Below are 18,477 nucleotides of genomic sequence, written 5' to 3'. Positions count from 1 at the left end.
AGACAAAAATCCCCCGGATAGCCTTTAACATACTGTAGGGGCAAGTGCTGTGAGCGAGAAGCATCTACGAAGGCCGGCACCAAGCTGCCGTTCACACACCGCACCAGGGTACTCATTTAAGGCCGAGTGGACCCAGAGGATGCCCACCAGGACCGGAAAGAACATTGTTCGAGGGCAGGATTCGAATTCGGGTCATCGGGTTTGTCGCGCAGCGCGCTAGCTGCTACACACTCACAGCCTAGCACGCGTTACACATCCCCTAATTTCTTAGTAATGCTGAGGTATGGACATTGGGTGTATAGTGCAGGGTGCTGTCATGCACAGTGCCGTAATGCAGGCTGCCGAAACGCGACAACGCAGCGTGCCGTAACGTAGTGCAACACTATAACACAGCATGCCATAACGCAGGGTGCTGTAACACTATAATGCAGAATGCCGTGATGCAGGGTGCTATAATGCAGCATGCTGAAATGAAGGGTGCTGTTACGCTATAACGCAGCGTGCTGTAACGCAGGGTGCTGACCGCTGGGGTAGGGCGTCTCGCAGAGCGTCATGAAGTCCACGATCTGGAAGTCCATCTCCAGCACGGACACAGACTTGCCGTGCATGACCGTCACGCTGGGCCTGCGGCCGGCCTTGTCGTACGACAGGCCCCCCGAGAACACCACGTACGCCTCGCTACGGCCCGGGGGGGGGGGGGGGGGGCACAGACATCATCGTGACCAACATCGCTATCGTCATCATCATGATCAGAAGGATTATCAATAATTACAATGAATATCATCATCATCATCATAACCATCTCTCATCATAATCAACACCACCATAATCAGTAGCATCACCACCACCAGCATAATCAGTAGCTTCACCATTACTTATCATCATCAGTGTGGCCGGGCAGCCGAGAGGTCACAACACGACAGTGCAGATACCGAGCGAATCCAGAAGGGTGCGGACAAGGTGAGAGAGAGAGAGATGGAGAGAGAGAGAGAGAGGGAGAGACGGAGTGGGGCCTGCAGGCCATCCGCCGTCGTCCGTGCGTTACGACGCGGCCACACGTCCCGAGTTTAGCACGGCAGCCGAAGGTCGAGGCTGAGCGCCGCTCTCTCCGCTCGCCGCATTTATTGGCGGTGACCTCGCGACCCGGCCGGCTCCTCGCGACATTACACCTCGCCGCTCGTCGTCGCCGGCACTCCCATTCGCTCGCACGATGACGACGACGACGACGTTGGTAATAATAATAATAACAACAACAACAACGTCATGGTGACAATCACAATCGCAGTACAATTATTTCGCGAGTTGACTCGGGTGGGGTAGGGGGGGTGGAGGAGGAGGGGAGGGAGGGAGGGCTCACAATCTTCTCATCGGAGAAGGGGGAACCTTTCAGAAAAGACCAAGGCCAGAAGGGACATGGACTCATAAAAGTTAAATTAATTATGAATGAGCTCTTTCTCTCTCTCCCCCTGCAACACCGGTGCGGCAGCAGAGCCGCGGGGTAGACTCCACCCCGTCCACCTGTCCCGGCCTCCACCGCCTCCACCCTGGCTCCCCCCACTCAAGCGTCACTCAAGGTCACCCCTTCGCGAGCGTGGCTCCACCCCTTTCTCCACGCGGCTCCACCTCGACCACCATCCCGAACCTGGCTCCACCACGGAACTCCGCCTCCAGCTGACTATGTTGACATTTTCATTTTATTTTACCAAACGTAAGGCACCGCTGAGCGGCATAGCTCGCAAACGGAAGCGACGTGGCCACAAATGACAACAAAGTGGCTTATCGCGTGGACATCTATAGCTGCAGCCAAAGACTCGAAACGCAATATTCAGAAACGTCGAGGAACAAACCGGAGGACCCGGAGAAAAGTCCCCGCGACCAAATATGCAGGTGTCAGGGTCGGGGTCGAACCCACCACCTCAAGTATACCAGGCAAGGTAGTTAACATCTCGCCACCGCGACTCCACCCATGGCCTCCACTCTCAACTCCACTTCAGCCTTCACTGTGGCTCCACCAAATCCTCTATCCTAGCCCCGACCATGGCTCCACCCTCGTCTTCACTACGAGTGAGCGGGTGAGCGAGTGGGTATGTCAATTTCTTTCGCACCGTACGTAGCCAATCGTGCTAATCGCAGGCGCGAGAAATGTGAATGGGTGAGCAGGTGAGTGAGTGGGGGAGTGTGTGGACGGGTGAGTGAGTGTGTTACCCAAGGAGGGGCCAAATGGGTGGGAGAGCAGGCAAGTGAGTTGGTGAGCGAGCGAGCGAGCGAGTGAGTAAGCAAGCGAAAGGCAGAGGAAAGTGAGTGAACGTGGGAGTCTCTCGGTCCTCTGGCCCATGCGGGAGCTGCAATGGCCACCACTAGGCTGTCTCCCGGAAACGGTCGCCTTGGCAACGGCCACCACGAGCCCGAATCGCCATGGCAACGCATGGCGCTCCCCCCGCCCCCCGCCCCTTTCTTGCCAGGATAAGTGCTGCTCATAACCCAGCGAGCGAGCGAGTTACGCAACCCAAAATACGCCACACCGCCGTCCGTGATGCTTTCTGTGACACGAGGAGGTGATGGGAGGAGCGGGGGAGGGGGAGGTGCAGGGGTCAGAAATAATTTAATTAAAACTAGACGAGACTAATGAGACGAGATGCTTCCCTTCTATGCCAATTAACGAGAGGAGTCGCCACACTGGGACATTTGGCCAAAGATATACCCTCCTCCTCATCCCCCTCCTCCTCCTCATCCTCCCCCTCCTCCTCCTCCTCATCCTCCCCCTCCTCCTCCTCATCCTCCTCCCCATCCTCCTCCTCCTCCCCATCATCCTCCTCATCATCATCCTCCTCCTCCTCCCCATCCTCCTCCTCCTCCTCCCCATCATCCTCCTCATCATCATCCTCCTCCTCCTCCCCATCCTCCTCCTCCTCCTCCCCATCATCCTCCTCATCATCCTCCTCCTCCTCCTCCCCATCATCCTCCTCATCATCCTCCTCCTCCTCCTCCCCATCATCCTCCTCATCATCCTCCCCCTCCTCGTTCTGCTCCTTATCCTCCTCTGCATCATCCTCCTCCAAGGGAGGGCTGTGTCAGTTGAGGCCATCAACTCACTGCACTTGAGCCTATGATGGGTCTCTGTGTGCGATACTATGGGTGTCTATGTGAGTCTATGATGGATGTCTATGTTTGTATATGGTTCTCTATGCGAGTCTCTGGGTCTCTGTGCGAGTCTATAGGTCTCTATGTTTGTCTATGGGTCTCTATGTGAGTCTATGGGTCTCTATGTGAGTCTATGGGTGTCTATGTGAGTCTATGATGGGTCTCTATGTTTGTCTATGGGTCTCTATGAGAGTCTGTGGGTCTCTGTGTGAGTCTATATGTCTCTATGTGAGTCTATGGGTCTCTATGTTTGTCTATGGGTCTCTATGTGAGTCTATGATGGGTCTATGTGTGATATTATGGGTGTCTATGTGAGTCTATGATGGGTCTCTATCTTTGTCTATGGGTCTCTATGCAAGCCTCTGGGTCTCTGTGTGAGTCTCTGGGTCTCTATGTTTGTCTATGGGTCTCTATGTGAGGATTCTCTGGCGGCCGTTTACTCTCTGGCGGCCATGACGCACGTTCGACCCATGGTGACCTTGACCATGACCATGACCTTGACCGTGACCTTTCCCCCGGAGCTCCCCTAACCCACCAAGTGGCCACTCACCCCATCTTGCTGGTCTTGTACTCCACCTTGAGGATTGGCTTGCAGGGATCCGGCTTCTTCCCGTCCTTCTGGGGCTTGGCTACAACTCGTACACACACACACACAACCAAGGCTGCGGCATGGATACTGTGCAGGTGAAATTATCGAACGCGAGTAGGGATTGCCGCCGCTACGCTGCTGCCGCGACAAGACGCACAGATACACGGCGTGAGCGACGCGTCCCTTTAAATCACAAGGAACATTGTGTGCACCCTTGTGTATGCGGGTGAGCGCGTGTGTGTGCGCGCGTGTGTGTGCGCATGTGTGCGTGTGTGCGCATGTGTGCGTGTGTGTGCGTGCGTGCGCGAATTGTAGCGGTTAGCGCCCTGCGCTACGAACCCGGCGAACCCCGAGATCATCAATGCCCGCTCACAGCTTCGGTGACGATTGTCTGAACCAGTCCTGGACCTCCCGTAGGTCGACTCAGCTTTAAATGAGTACCTGATGCAGCATGTATGAACATCAGCGCATAGGAAGACAAGGGCAGCTGGGCGTGGTGCTGGCCACCTACCCCCTCTCGTGCGCCGTGCCGGCCTTCATAGGTGCTGTTACTCGCTAACAGCACTTGCCCCCTATAGGCTGCTAATGCTATACGGAGGACCTTTGTCTGTGCTTGTACATGTGTGTAGACCACGTGGCTATGGCAGGGGGGGAGGGAGGAGTTGCTCTGCTATGTCCAGGTTATTGAAAATAACGGAGGAGGAAATTGCCCCCCTGGCCCCCCCCCCGCCCCCACGGCTCTGGGTCACTGAGGTCACAGAGCAGGAGGGGGCGATGGTTTTTAATTTGCAGTCAACACCGGACGGCGCGAGCATGTGACACCGCTCCCCACTCACACGCCGACTCACTCACCCCCACTCTAGATTTGAAGCTTTCGTGACTGCAAGGATTCATACTCTTAGTTCTTTAGGTAAAGTCACGTAGGTAAAAAATGAAATTTTAATTAATAAAAATAAAACAATAAAAATCAACTTGATGCAGCAAATCTGGCTGTGACGGTCCCACCTGATGACGGAGACTTGTGTTGCCTCCGAAACGTCGTGATTTTTATTGTTTTATTTTTATTAATTTCATTTTTTACCTACGTGACTTTACCGAAAGAACTAAGAGTATATCACCCCCACTCACCCGCTCGCTCACTAACTCAGCCACCCACTCACCCAACGAATTGCTCAATCACCCACCCACCCATCCACTCAGTGTGGTGCGACGTTGGCGGTGTGTCGGTGCTCACCGTGGGGCAGCAGCACCTGCAGCGGTTTGGCGGGGCTGCGCACAGCCCACGTGGTGAGGCTGCCGTCCGAGTGGCTGCAGATGAACTGCTTCCCCTCGTGGTGCCACGCCACCGAGTGGATCGCCTGGGGCAGCGCGGCAGGGAAGGGCAGCAGTGGAGAGGGCAGGGTGGCAGTGGGGAGGGAAGGGCAGCAGTGGGCAACACAGGGCAGGGTTAGGAAGGGCAGGTTCGTGTGTATGTATAAGTATGTACGTTGAACTTCTTTCGCACCGTACGTAGCCGACCGTGCTCATCGGAGGTGCGGGGAAAGGACAACAAACCAGAGGTCGCAACCGGGTACCCGATACCCGTACCCTACCCGATACCTGGCTACCCGTACCCGGCCGGGTACGGGTACCCATTTGAGACCCTGATGCGGCCAGGTACGGGTAAGGGTAAGGAATCAAAACCCGTTTGCGACCTCTGCAACAAACTAAACACACAAGGTGAGGGCAGCCCAGGGCAGTGGTCGTCTCTATCGTGGCGACGGTTTGGATGAAACCTCAGGCCGCGTTGTCTGGCACTGGGCCCCACCACCGTCTCTTCCGGAGCGCCGGGACTCGGGCAGCCGCGGGGTTCCGGCCTGGAGCACTCACCAGGGCCGCACCGGTGAACCGGTTCCTAGGCCGCCACTCACCTGCCGGCGTACAAGCAAGGCTGACACTGCTGACGGCGTTGCGTTGAATTAAACCGATGCTGATGACAAGCCGAGCTCCCAGAAGGCCGTGCAGCTGATGGGATGTGTAAATTAATACTTTAGACAAATACGCACAGGAGGTGTCTGTTCCTCCTCTGCCCCCCCGGGGCGCATCGTCGCTCACCTCGTCGTAGTAATATCTGTACTCGACCTTCTTGGACTTGAGATCCCAGCTGACGATGGTGCCATTCTCGTAGCCAATCAGGAGCTGCGGCAAGAGAGCGAGGAAGAAAGGGCGAGTGGGCGAGCGAACGAGAGAGAGAGAGAGAGAGAGGGGGAGCGTGGGAGAGAGAGAAAGAGCGAGTGTGGGGCGAGCGAACAAGAGCGAGGGAGAGTGCGGGAGAGAGAGCGAGCGAGAGAGCGAGCGAGAGAGCGAGGGAGAGAGAGCGAGGGAGAGAGAGCGAGGGAGAGAGCGAGGGAGAGAGCGAGGGAGAGAGAGCGAGGGAGAGAGAGCGAGGGAGAGAGAGCGAGGGAGAGAGAGCGAGGGAGAGAGAGCGAGGGAGAGAGAGCGAGGGAGAGAGAGCGAGGGAGAGAGCGAGGGAGAGAGCGAGGGAGAGAGCGAGGGAGAGAGCGAGCGAGAGAGTGAGGGAGAGAGTGAGGGAGAGAGCGAGGGAGAGAGCGAGGGAGAGAGCGAGGGAGAGAGCGAGCGAGAGAGCGAGGGAGAGAGCGAGGGAGAGAGCGGGAGAGAGAGCGAGGGAGAGAGCGAGGGAGAGAGCGAGGGAGAGAGCGAGGGAGAGAGCGGGAGAGAGAGCGGGAGAGAGAGCGAGGGAGAGAGCGAGGGAGAGAGCGAGAGAGAAAGCGAGCGAGAAAGCGAGCGATGCGACTATGCTCACGCGCACACACATGCACACGTGTGTGTGTGTGTGTGTGCGCGTGTGTGCATGTGCGCGGCGACCTCCGTGTGTCACTCATCGCTCGCTCGCTCCTCGTTTCGTTCGCTCCGTCTCTGGTGGACGTGCGGTGCCGACAGGTGCAAATGGGACGCGCGAGTGGGCGTTAGTACCTGGCGGCTGAGATGCCCACGCACGCACACAGACAAAGATGCCCTGTATAGCCTTAGCAGACTGTAGGGGGCAAGTGCTGTTAGCGAGCACCTATGAAGGCCGGCACGGCACACGAGGGGGTGGGTGGCCCAGCACCACGCCCGGCCGCCTTTGTCTCCCCAGTGGCCTTGTATACACATCGCACCAGGTACTCATTTGAGGATTAGTCGACCTAAGGGATGCCCAGGACCGGTTCAGATAATCGTCACTGGTGGTGGCCGTGAGCGGGAATCGAACTCGGGTCTCGATGTTCGTAGCGCGGCGTGCCGACCGTTGCACTACCGCTCCCCACAGGCACACAAGCAACAGACGCACCAGCACAAATACACCGACAACACACACGCACAGATGCAATGCCCCGCTGTTCCAACAGAAAGAGTGTAAATGGAGCACCGTCATTGGTGGAGTCACACCTCACTCCCTAAACGCTCGCTCGCCACTCACTTTGCCGTCGTCACGAGGGTTGTCGCTGATGTGGACGACGGGGCCGGGGTGAGACTTGGTGGATCTGGGGCAGGGCAGCAAGGGGGGAATCGGAGAGGGGGTGAGGATCGTGCGAGAGTGCGACACCCGATCACCCGCTCGCTCGCACACTCACACACGCACCCGCTCGCTCGCACACTCACACACGCACCCGCTCGCTCGCACACTCACACACGCACCCGCTCGCTCGCACACTCACACACGCACCCGCTCGCTCGCACACTCACACACGCACCCGCTCGCTCGCACACTCACACACGCACCCGCTCGCTCGCACACTCACACACGCACCCGCTCGCTCGCACACTCACACACGCACCCGCTCGCTCGCACACTCACACACGCACCCGCTCGCTCGCACACTCACACACGCACCCGCTCGCTCGCACACTCACACACGCACCCGCTCGCTCGCACACTCACACACGCACCCGCTCGCTCGCACACTCACACACGCACCCGCTCGCTCGCACACTCACACACGCACCCGCTCGCTCGCACACTCACACACGCACCCGCTCGCTCGCACACTCACACACGCACCCGCTCGCTCGCACACTCACACACGCACCCGCTCGCTCGCCCACTCACACACGCACCCGCTCGCTCGCACACTCACACACGCACCCGCTCGCTCGCCCACAGGCACACCAACCCGCTCATACAAACGCTCACTCAACCACTGGCTCACGCGCGCGCATGTCACCGCGTGTACTCACAGCTCGATGGCTTCGTTCCACATGATCACGCACGCGCACACACACGTGCACACACACACACACAAACACGCGCGCATACACACACGCTCACACACAAACACGTGCGCACACACACACACACGCGTTACCGCGTGGACTCACAGCTCGATGGCTTTGTTCCACATGATCACGCACACGCACGCGCACACACACACGCGCACACACACACACGCACACACGCGCACACACACACACACACACGCACACACGCACACACGCGCGCACACACACACACACGCGTCACCGCGTGGACTCACAGCTCAATGGCTTTGTTCCACATGATCACATAACCCGAGAGCACGAAGGACTCGACGTTCACGATGTGGATGTTCCCGCGCTCCGTGCCGATGTAGAGCCACTTGCTTTGGAACGGGAGGTGGCAGCAGGTGATCCTGTAACCGTGGCGCCACGCGTCAGGGTCAAAGTGACGATCGGGGTAACGCGTCAGGGGTCAGAGTTCAGGTGTCAAAGTGAAGAAGCGGGTTACGCGTCAGGGACAGGGTCAAAGTGATGACAGGGGTTACGCGTCAGGGTTCAGGAGTCAAAGTGACGATATGGGTTACACGTGAGGGTTCAGGGGTCAAAGTGACGACAGGGGTTACGCATCAGGGGTCAGGGGTCAAAGTGACGATAGGGGCTACATGTCAGGGTTCAGGGGTCAAAGTGATGATATGGGTTACACGTCAGGGTTCAGGGGTCAAAGTGGCGATAGGGGTTACGCATCAGGGTTCAAGGTCAGGTGTCAAAGTGACGGCTGACGGAAGTGCCAAGGTTCGGTGCGAGAGTTGAGAGCATTTCGGGTTGCTGGGGGTTCAGTATCAGAGGAAGGGGCTAAGGTGATGTTTCGCGTCCCAGGCAAGAATTAGCGATACAGCTTGGGGTTAGAGGTATGGCTGATGTGAGGGCTAGAGCTAGGCCGCAGGCGAGTGTAATGGATGGGGATAGGCTCGGGCTAGGCGAGGGCTCGTGTAAAGGCATGTGGTTGGAGTCAGTGTAAGGAGCTTCAGGCGAGAGTTAGGGTTAATTGCACAGGTTCAAGCTGAGGGTTCAAGCTCGGGTTTTGGTTTGGGGTTACTGCTCAGAGCGTGGTCATGCTAGGGTTAGGCGAGACACAGGGCAAAGGGTGAACACTTGCTCTGAAGTTGGAGTCAGGGTTTAGGCCTAAGGCTTGGGGAGGGTCTCAATCCAGCAGTGGATAGATGACTGGTGATGATGGCGTAGTGAATAAGAGTCCTTGCCTCTCTCTCAATTTTTTTAAGTGTATGCTAATTGTATGCTAATTATACGCTACTTTTATGCTAATGTTACATATCGCCAATCGCGGAATTAAAGCGACTGCACGAGCGACAAAACAACACCAAGGAGACGGCGGGAGACAGAATGGAACTCGAAATCCACGATCCCGGAATCCGGGCGATGCAGCGCACGGAGGGGGGGGGTGCATTTATTTCATTATTTCCTGGTTTACGCTCGTTTTTTTATATTTCTTTTGTGAATCAACAGCTGACGCTGCCATCTGGCCCTCGGCGAGGCCCCAGCGGCGCTGAGCGATCAGAGATATTATTATTATTATTATTGCTGCTGCGGTTACGTAATCACAGTAACTTCAACGCGATCACCATCGCCATGACGACGGTGATGGCGATAATTACGGTGGTGGTGGCGGTGATTAGAGGGGCTTAAACATCATCTCGCTTGAGTGTAGTTGCCGGGTCCCTGGTGTGGACCGGAGTTTGGTGGCACGTGACTGGGTCGTAGTAGCCAGAGCGCGTAGCGAGAGGTGTAGAGTGGAGGTGGTGTGCCGGGTGGTTAACTCGTGCGGTTTGGGCTAGCGGTAAGGTTGGTTGGTTAGTGTGGTTAGGTACTCTTAGGTTTTTTCGGTAAAGTCACGTAGGTAAAAATAAATAATAAAAGTAAATAATAAAAATAATAGAAATAATAGAAATAAAAGTATTTTTTATTTTATTTCTATTATTATTTATATTATTTTGGTTAGGGGTTGGTTGGTTAATGTGGTTAGGGGTTAGGGTTTGTTTGGCTAGTGTGGTTAGGGGTTAGGGTTTGTTTGGCTAGTGTGGTTAGGGGTTATGGTTTGTTTACCTAGTGTGGTTAGGGGTTATGGCTTGTTTACCTAGTGTGGTTAGGGGTTAGGGTTTGTTTACCTAGTGTGGTTAGGGGTTATGGTTTGTTTACCTAGTGTGGTTAGGGGTTAGGGTTTGTTTACCTAGTGTGGTTAGGGGTTAGGGTTTGTTTGGCTAGTGTGGTTAGGGGTTAGGGTTTGTTTACCTAGTGTGGTTAGGGGTTAGGGTTTGTTTGGCTAGTGTGGTTAGGGGTTATGGTTTGTTTACCTAGTGTGGTTAGGGGTTATGGTTTGTTTACCTAGTGTGGTTAGGGGATATGGTTTGTTTACCTAGTGTGGTTAGGGGTTAGGGCGAGTGTCTGGTTGGATGGTGTGCCTCCCTCTGTCTCCCCATCTGTCTCTCTCTCCGTGTTGCTCCGTGTGTGCCCTGCTCTCTGTCCGTCTCCCCATGCACCTCTCTGCCTCCCCTTGTGTCTCCCCCGTGTGTTTCTCCATATCTCTCCCCGTGCCACCGCATCTCTCCCCACCCATCCCTCCGCACGTCTCCGTCTGTGTCTCCCGCGTCTCCGTGTCGTCTCGTCTCTGCGCGTGGCGACCTCCCGGCCCCCGTCACCTCTCGCGGTTGAACTTCAGCGAGTGGAGGATCGCCGGCCGCTTCTGCCGCAGGTTCCAGAGGTTGAGGCTGTCGTCCGCAGACACGCTCACCAGAGCGCCCTGCCACGCAGAGACACGGGGCCACGTGGAGACAGGGGGACGCGCGGAGACACGGGGCCCAGGTCAAGAGATGTGGAGACACAGAGACTGCCGTCCGAAGACACGCTCACCAGGACGCCTTGCCGCGCAGAAACACGGGGACATGGGGAGACACGGGGATACGTGGAGACAGGGGGACACGCGGAGACACGGGGCCCAGGTCAAGAGATGTGGAGACACAGAGACTGCCGTCCGAAGACACGCTCACCAGGACGCCTTGCCGCGCAGAAACACGGGGACATGGGGAGACACAGGGGACGCGGGAACACGCGGAGAAACTGGGACACCCCAAGACAGATGGAGAAACGGAGACACACCGAGACAAGCAGAGACACACACCGAGATGCTCGGACACAAACAAGCAGACAAATATGCACACACGGTGGAGGCACGTGGTCCCAACCGCATGGCAACGTTGTTGGCCCAATCCTATTGAACGTTTGTTTACCAAGTGGCTCTTCTTCTCGGAGGGCCCTGCTGAGTCTTTCGCATTGGGGGGCGATCACTGCCGCAGCAGCCACGCGATCCCCCACCGGACACGTGACCGTGACACAGGTGCACGACCGCAAGACTCTCGCGAGAGTGGAGGCGAGGGTGGAGACAAGTGGGAGGCCAAGGGTGGAGTCACGGTGGTGAGATGTTAACTACCTCGCCTGCTATACAGGAGGGCATGGGTTCAATCCCGACCCTGACGCCTGCATGTTTGAAGTTTGTGTGTTCTCCCCGTGGTCGCGTAGAGTCCTCCAGGTTGTTCCCTCCACACTAAGAATCAACGTGCGTTCGGAGTGTTTGGCTGCTGTCAATTTCCACGTGTTGATAAGCCACTTCGTTGAGCTATCGTTTGTGAATGCCAGGTCGCTTCTGAAAAAAGCCTACATAGCTCAGTGGGGCCTTACCTGGTTAAATCAAGATAGTTGATCGTTTTTTGTTATTTTGTTTCAACGTCCGCTGCGAGCGAAACAGACGGAGCGGAGCGGTCGCGTTACCGCGTTTCGCATGCGGCAATAACCGGGGCGGCCGCTCGGAATTCGAACCGCGAACTTCCACGGCGAGCACGCCGTGTGGCGGCCTCGTCATCGTTGGGCCTCGTCAGCGAAGTAGAGCCACCTCGTGCCAACACCTCCGTGCCGACCGAGCGTTTGGAGGCCTGGGCTCAGCTGTCGTGGCTCTTGAATGGTCCGGGATGGAGAGACTTGCTCTCAGACTATATACATATTGTCAGGAGTTACACACAAGAATGGTCACAGCAATGTCCTTTATTCACCCAGGAAAGTCTCAGCGAGTCTCAATACTCGTTGTCAGGAGGGTCGTGCTGCTGCTGCCACTCCGCTGGGATGTTTGCGGCGTGAATTCCGTGGTTTGGCGATGAGAGTTTTGGCTTCGTGTGTGGAGGAGGAGGCAACTGGAGAAGCCCGGAGACAAGCCCAGCAGCAACGCGCCGCCGTCCACGAGGGGGAGACGCGTGGCTCCGCCACCTCCTGGCCTCACCGCACTGCCTGCCCACACGCCTACAACACCTGGCAAGCCCTGCTTGCTTGCTGGTGATCGTGGTGGTGGTCGCCTATGCAAACCGGAGCACACGGAGAACACCCACCGCGCATAGCAAGGAGATAAAACTCGCACCTCCGCACAGATGGATTCATTCCACAGCCTCAATCCATCCAGTGAGCAGACCAAATCTCTCTGTGGATCTCACCCATCACGATGCTGCAGTCCACTTGCAGTCCCCACGCCTGCAACAGCCTGGCAAGCCCTATAGGTGACAGTGGTGGTCGTTGTTTTCCCAATCCAATTGTTAACCAGGCTCAAGCCCCTGCTTAGCTTGCGAGATCCCATGACATCCGGTGCGCCGAGGGGCGTTTCGGTCTTTGATCTTTCGCAGCGTCGCATGCGGTGCCAAGTCCAGGAGCGCCTAACGCCACCCGGCCGCAAATCACTCCCACGGGCAGCAGCAGCAGACAACGATTTAGGGCCCTCGCCCCTAACCCCCATGGCAATAACCCCTTCCACTTCCCGTCGTGTGCGACGGTCCACGGGGCACCGCGTGTGTGCGTGTGCGTTAAACATTACACGCAAGATGTTTACGACGCGTTCGTAAATCCGGTTTAAAACCGTAAAGATCTCTCCGCTCTCACGAACTTTCAGCCGCCCCCCACCCCACCACCACCCATTTGAGGTCACGTGGTTAGCAGCGTGTCGACCGCTTGCTTTGTTACAGAGGGGGTGGGGGGGGGGGGGGTAGGTCGCGGTTCGGATCCAGTGGGACGCCCGGGTCAACGCTGCCGCCTGCGTACGTCGACCGGGATGCTACCGGCCGTCAAAGATCCCCGCGAGACCGTTGGCAAGAGGAGGCCCGTCGCTTGCCGGCGTCGGAGGTCCCAAGTTTTTCCGCCGAGTTTAAGCGAAAAAAAATCCCACCGCAAATGACACCTTGTGGATTGGTAGAGCAGCATCTGCAGCGGCGCGTGAAACGACGTTGGCAGGACTCTCCCGAAAAGTGTTCGCGAGGCTTTGCCGGGCGGCGCGCACGGGACGATCGCCCACGGGGGTGGCACCGCCGCTAAAGGGGCAGCGCGGCGGGTGCAGCAGCGTTCGTAGCGCAGTGCGCCAACCGCTGCGCCACCGCTCGTCTGTCACCACTACCACCGTCAGCAATCGCCGTCGTCATCGTCGTCACCGCCACGTGCACAGAGCGAGGTGCGACAACGGCGAAGCGATAGGGGCTCACGTGAAGAGGGGCAGAGATGAGAGGGAGGGAGATGGAGAGAGGGGAGAGAGATGGAGAGAGGGGAGAGTGAGGGAACGAAGGGGAGAGTGTGGGGAGAATGTGGGGAGAGTGGGGGAGAGAGAGTAGAGAGAAGCAGGGAGAGATGGGAGAGAAATGGGGGGGAGAGAAAGAGGGGTAAAGGGAAGCCAGAGAGAAGGGTTAGGGGTAAGGCTCATCAATAGAGGGGGGAGAGTGAGTGAGGAGGAGAGTGAGAGAGGGGGGGAGAGCGAGTGAGGGGGGAGAGCGAGTGAGGGGGGAGAGCGAGAGAGAGAGCTCATTAGCGCAGTGCTCTGCGCTTTGTTCTCTGCAGACCAAACAGCACGTGTGGGTATGAGAGCGTTCGTGTGTGCGTGTGGGTATGAAAGCGCGTGTGTGCGTACGCGTGTGTGTGTATGTGTGTGGACCCCCCGAATGGAGAATCTTCGCCGGTTGGAAACATTTAGGCTGGCCTGCCTACGATCCATCCTGGGTTTAACCAGGGTGGATTGTGTGAGGAGCTTACAAATCCTTGAAAGATCTGGGCAAAGTCCCATCGGTGAGCTCCTCCGGCAGGCAAGGCTGCGTTGGCTGGGTCATGTAGCCCGCATGTCCAGCCACCGCATGCCTAAACAGCTTTTGTTTAGCCGGATCAAGGGGGCTAGACGGGCGCGGCACGGGCTAGAGAAGAGATGGAGTGATGTGGTACAGGAGGACGTGGAGCTGAGTGGACTTGCTGATGACTGGTACCAGCGGTGTCAAGATCGGCCTCTGTGGAGGAGGCTCGTGAAGGATGCTACTGGGCAGTTGGAGGCAGTCGCCCTCCAATAACAACGGAGGGCGGAGGAGCGACGCTCACAACAACGAACGGAGCGCCAGGTGGCTAAAGAACAGCAAGTTCGTACAGTAGGGGGCACAGATGGTGCATCAGCCAGTCATCTCAGTCATCTCAGTCAGTCGACCCGTGGCACCTGGGTCTGTCCCGTGACCTCCTGCCAGCGGGCGTTCGACACTTCACGTGGCCTCAAGGTGCACTTGGCCTGGCACAAGCGTCGTGGTGACGTCACCGCCACTTAGTGGCGAATGGCGGTTGTTGTTGTTGTACGTGTGTGTGTGCGTGTCTGTGTGTCCACGTGTGTGGGTCAGGCTGGATTGTGTGAGGAGCTGACGGTGCATCTGCCAGTCATCTCAGTCAGTCAACCCATGGCACCTGGGTCTGTCCCGTGACCTCCTGTGCCAGCGAGCCTTCGATACTTCACGTGACCTCAAAGTGCACCTGGCCTGGCACAGGCGCTGTGATAATGTTGATGTGCATTTGCGTGTGTGGGTATGACAGCGTGCATGTCACTGTGCATGCGTGCGTGCACGCACATCACTTGCCCCAAAAAAGTCGGTGAAGGCTTTATGGGGGATCTTTGTCTTTGTTCGTGTGCGCGTGTGTGTGGAGGAGGTCGTTATTTCTCGCAAACATCACTTGCCCCAAAAGTCTGTTAAGGCTACACGGGGGATCTTTGTCTTTGGAAGAGGTCTCACCTCGTTGATGAGGAACTGGAGCTGAATGACCGCGGCTCCGTTCTCGTGTTGGCAGTGGCAGTCAACACCAGGACGGCCCAGTCTGCGTATTCGTTAAGGGTCATCATCATCAGCAGTATCATCATCATCAGCAGTGTCATCATCATCAGCAGTGTCATCATCATCAGCAGTATCATCATCATCATCAGCAGTATCATCATCATCATCAGTGGCTACATTTTCGTTGCCATCACCATCAGGACCATCATTATCGGCATTATCATCGGCACCGTGATGCCGATGATCACCATTATCATTAGTTGTGTTGGCCGAGAACAGGAATCCAACTCGGGCCACCGGGTGTCATAGCGCAGCGTAGTGCGAACCGCCACACCACGGCTCCCACCACCACCACCATTCTCACCACCACCACCACCACCACCCTCGTGGTCCCTTGGAGACGTGACACGTCCGGCCCAAGCACCACTCCCGATTGTCTCCCACAGTCAACACGGAAGCCTCTGTTGACTGTGTGTGGCGTGTGCCCTCCGATCCGCGCGTCCCTCTCCCTCCCCGCCACTCCCGTCACGTGTCGCCTCTCTTCCTGCGCTTCCCTGACGCACTCCTCCTTCAACAATCCACGTCCCATCGCCGCCGTCACTTCTCCTCCCACGCTTCGTGAGCCCGGCGCGCCAACCAAGCGGCATGAAGCCAACGGTCGTCACCGCAAATATTTGATTCAAAATGCGGCAGCGTAGAGAACGCGCCAGCCACGTGTACACGACGTGGAATACCCCCCCCTACCTTTCCCCTACCCCCTCCCCCACCCCGCCCACTCAGCGCCACGGTCATTATGGCCAATTAGCGCTTGCGTCGCGCGCGTGCGCTGCTTCCAATTAAGGGGAATCTAACTGTCACAAAGTGATAATTGGTGTGCGGCCCGGGGGAGAAGGGGGGGAGGGGCGGAGGTGTTGAGAGGGTGACGCCAGGTAAAAAATAAAAACTGTGAACACCGCAGTGGGAGCGGTGGCGCAGTGGTTAGCGCGCCCCTGCTCTCTGAACCCCGGGGCCACGGTGAACGTCGCCAGCGGTGTGAGCGACCGCCTGCTCCCGATTCTGCCAATAACAAAGGGGGCACACTGAGCAGAGAGCGTGGGGGGAGAGCGTGGGGGGAGAGGGGTGGAGAGTGGTGGAGAGTGGTGGAGAGTCAGTGACACGGGGAGTCGATCGTGGAATTTCTTTCTCAATCAATCCATCGATGGTCGGCTTCCCCTCTCGGTGGCTAAAGGAGGGGATTATTAATTGGCTTAAAGATCCCCCGACCCCCCCCCACCCCCGTGGCCGCCTCTGATGAGTATTGGAAGCGACTGCTACACGCTCAGTTGAACCTCAACACGCACCTTGCAAGCCACTGCGCAAAGCTGCGCATTCACGCGCGCACGTGCCCGAGTCCAAACACAAAAGGTCCCCCCCCCCTCCACGCCAGTGTTATATTCCTGCGCCCGGGATGCCGGGGCAAGTGCTGTTTGCGAGCACATAAACAAACGCACGCACACCACCTCCACCTAGCTTTGACAGTCCTCCTCCTCCTCCTGCTGCTGCCCATCATCCTCCTCGATGACACCGGTGGTGGAACCATCAACCTCAGTAGAACATCACCAGAGCGATACGCAAGCCCCATTCCCTCCGGAGTGCCACCGCCGCCGTGGTCTGCGGAACGAACCCCAAATTCCCGGAGCCCTCCCCGTCATGGGCAACATTGCCATCGTACACAAGACAAAGATCCCCCCGTATAGCCTCAACGGACTGTTGGGGAAAGTGCTGTGAGCGAGCACCTGTGAAGGCCGGCACGGCACACGAGGGGGTGGGTGGCCAGCGCCACGCCCGGCCGCCTTTGTCTCCCTAGTGGCGATGTTTAAACACCGCACCAGGTACACATTTGAGGCTGAGTCGACCTAGGGGAGGCCCATGACCGGTTTAGATAATCGTCACCGGTGCTGGCCATGAGCGGGAATCGAACTCGGGTCGCCGGGTTCGCAGCGCAGCGCGCTAACCGCTACACCACCGCTCCCCACGCACACACACACACGTACACACACGTACACACACACACACAGGTACACACACACAGGTACACACACACAGGTACACACACACAGGTACACAGGTACACACACGTACACACACACAGGTATACACACGTACACACGTACACGTTAACACGGCGAGAGCGACGCACGTGTTTGTGTATTCAGGTTACGCTAATTAAACACGTGGGTCGATGCGCGATGCCGGACGGAATCGTTAGGAGTGGCACGCGGAGACGGCGGGGGGGGGTATCCAGCTCACGTGATGATGACGACGACGACGATGATGATTGTGATGATGTGGGTTGATAGTGGATGTACTCATTCGAGGCCAAGTCGACCTAGGGGAGGCCCATCACCGGTTCAGATAATCGTCACGGTTGTTGGTTGGCCGTGAGCGGGAATCGAACTCGGGTCGCCAGGCTCGTAGAACGCAGGAGCATTGCGGTTAGCGCTGCGCTGCGCTACGAACGCGACGAGCGGAGTTCGATTCCCGCTCATGGCCAACACCCAGTGACAATTATATAAACCGGTCCTGGTCCTCCCCTAGGTAGACTCAGCCTCAAATGTGCATACCTGGTAAGGTGTGTGAACATCGCCACTGGGGAGACAAAAGCGGCCGGGCGTGGTGCTGGCCACTGGGGCTGAACGATTTGGGGAAAATATCTAATTGAGATTTTTCTGACGATTTGATTTGCGACTAATTTTTTTTAAAAGTCAAACTTCAGTTCAATATTCACTGTGTAATAGATTTAAAACATGTGATGGAGCATTACCACATGATATCAACAATGCAAGGATGAGAACTTAAAAGATACGAATTTCTTCCAACATGTATTTATAAAAAAAAAATTGAAATAGAACAATCAAACATAAAACATTTGTTAAGTTAAATAATCAAATATAGAATAATAATAAAAAATTCCAATAAGAAAGTAAGAGGACTTTTCGCAGCCTTTGCGATTTGCCAATCGCTAACACATACACACAAAGACAAAGATTCCCCGTATAGCCTCAACAGAATGTTGGGGCAAGTGCTGTTAGAGAGCACCTTTGAAGGCCGGCATGGCGCACGAGGGGGTGGGTGTCCAGCACCACGCCTGGCCGCCTCTAATCGTTTGAGGCTGAGTCGACCTAGGGGAGGAGGCCCAGGACCAGTTCAGCTAATCATCACTGGTGTTGGTCATGAGTGGGAATCGAACTCGGGCCGCTGGGTTCATAGCGCAGCACGCTAACCCCTACACCACCGCTTCATAGGTGCTCGTTAGCACATACACACACTGCCACATACACAATGACACAAAGATAAAACAAAGAT

The 18,477-nt window shown here is 56.7% G+C and overlaps 1 protein-coding gene across 1 annotated transcript in view; it reads right to left on the bottom strand.

Moving 5' to 3' along the window:
• LOC144734237 (syntaxin-binding protein 5-like) overlaps window positions 1-18,477 on the bottom strand; it is a 105,749-nt gene that overhangs the window by 25,695 nt on the left and 61,577 nt on the right. The window contains 8 exon segments of the mRNA XM_078616361.1: window positions 524-678; window positions 3,692-3,770; window positions 4,965-5,088; window positions 5,825-5,908; window positions 7,188-7,251; window positions 8,242-8,376; window positions 10,678-10,778; window positions 15,094-15,175. Of these exon segments, the coding sequence (XP_078472487.1) occupies window positions 524-678; window positions 3,692-3,770; window positions 4,965-5,088; window positions 5,825-5,908; window positions 7,188-7,251; window positions 8,242-8,376; window positions 10,678-10,778; window positions 15,094-15,175 (824 nt within the window).

Source organism: Lampetra planeri, chromosome 50 (genome assembly GCF_965212315.1).
Source record: "Lampetra planeri chromosome 50, kcLamPlan1.2.h2, whole genome shotgun sequence".
Lineage (NCBI taxonomy): Eukaryota > Metazoa > Chordata > Hyperoartia > Petromyzontiformes > Petromyzontidae > Lampetra > Lampetra planeri.
The sequence above is the reverse complement of the archived record's forward strand: the minus strand, read 5'-3'. Positions and strand labels throughout refer to the sequence as shown.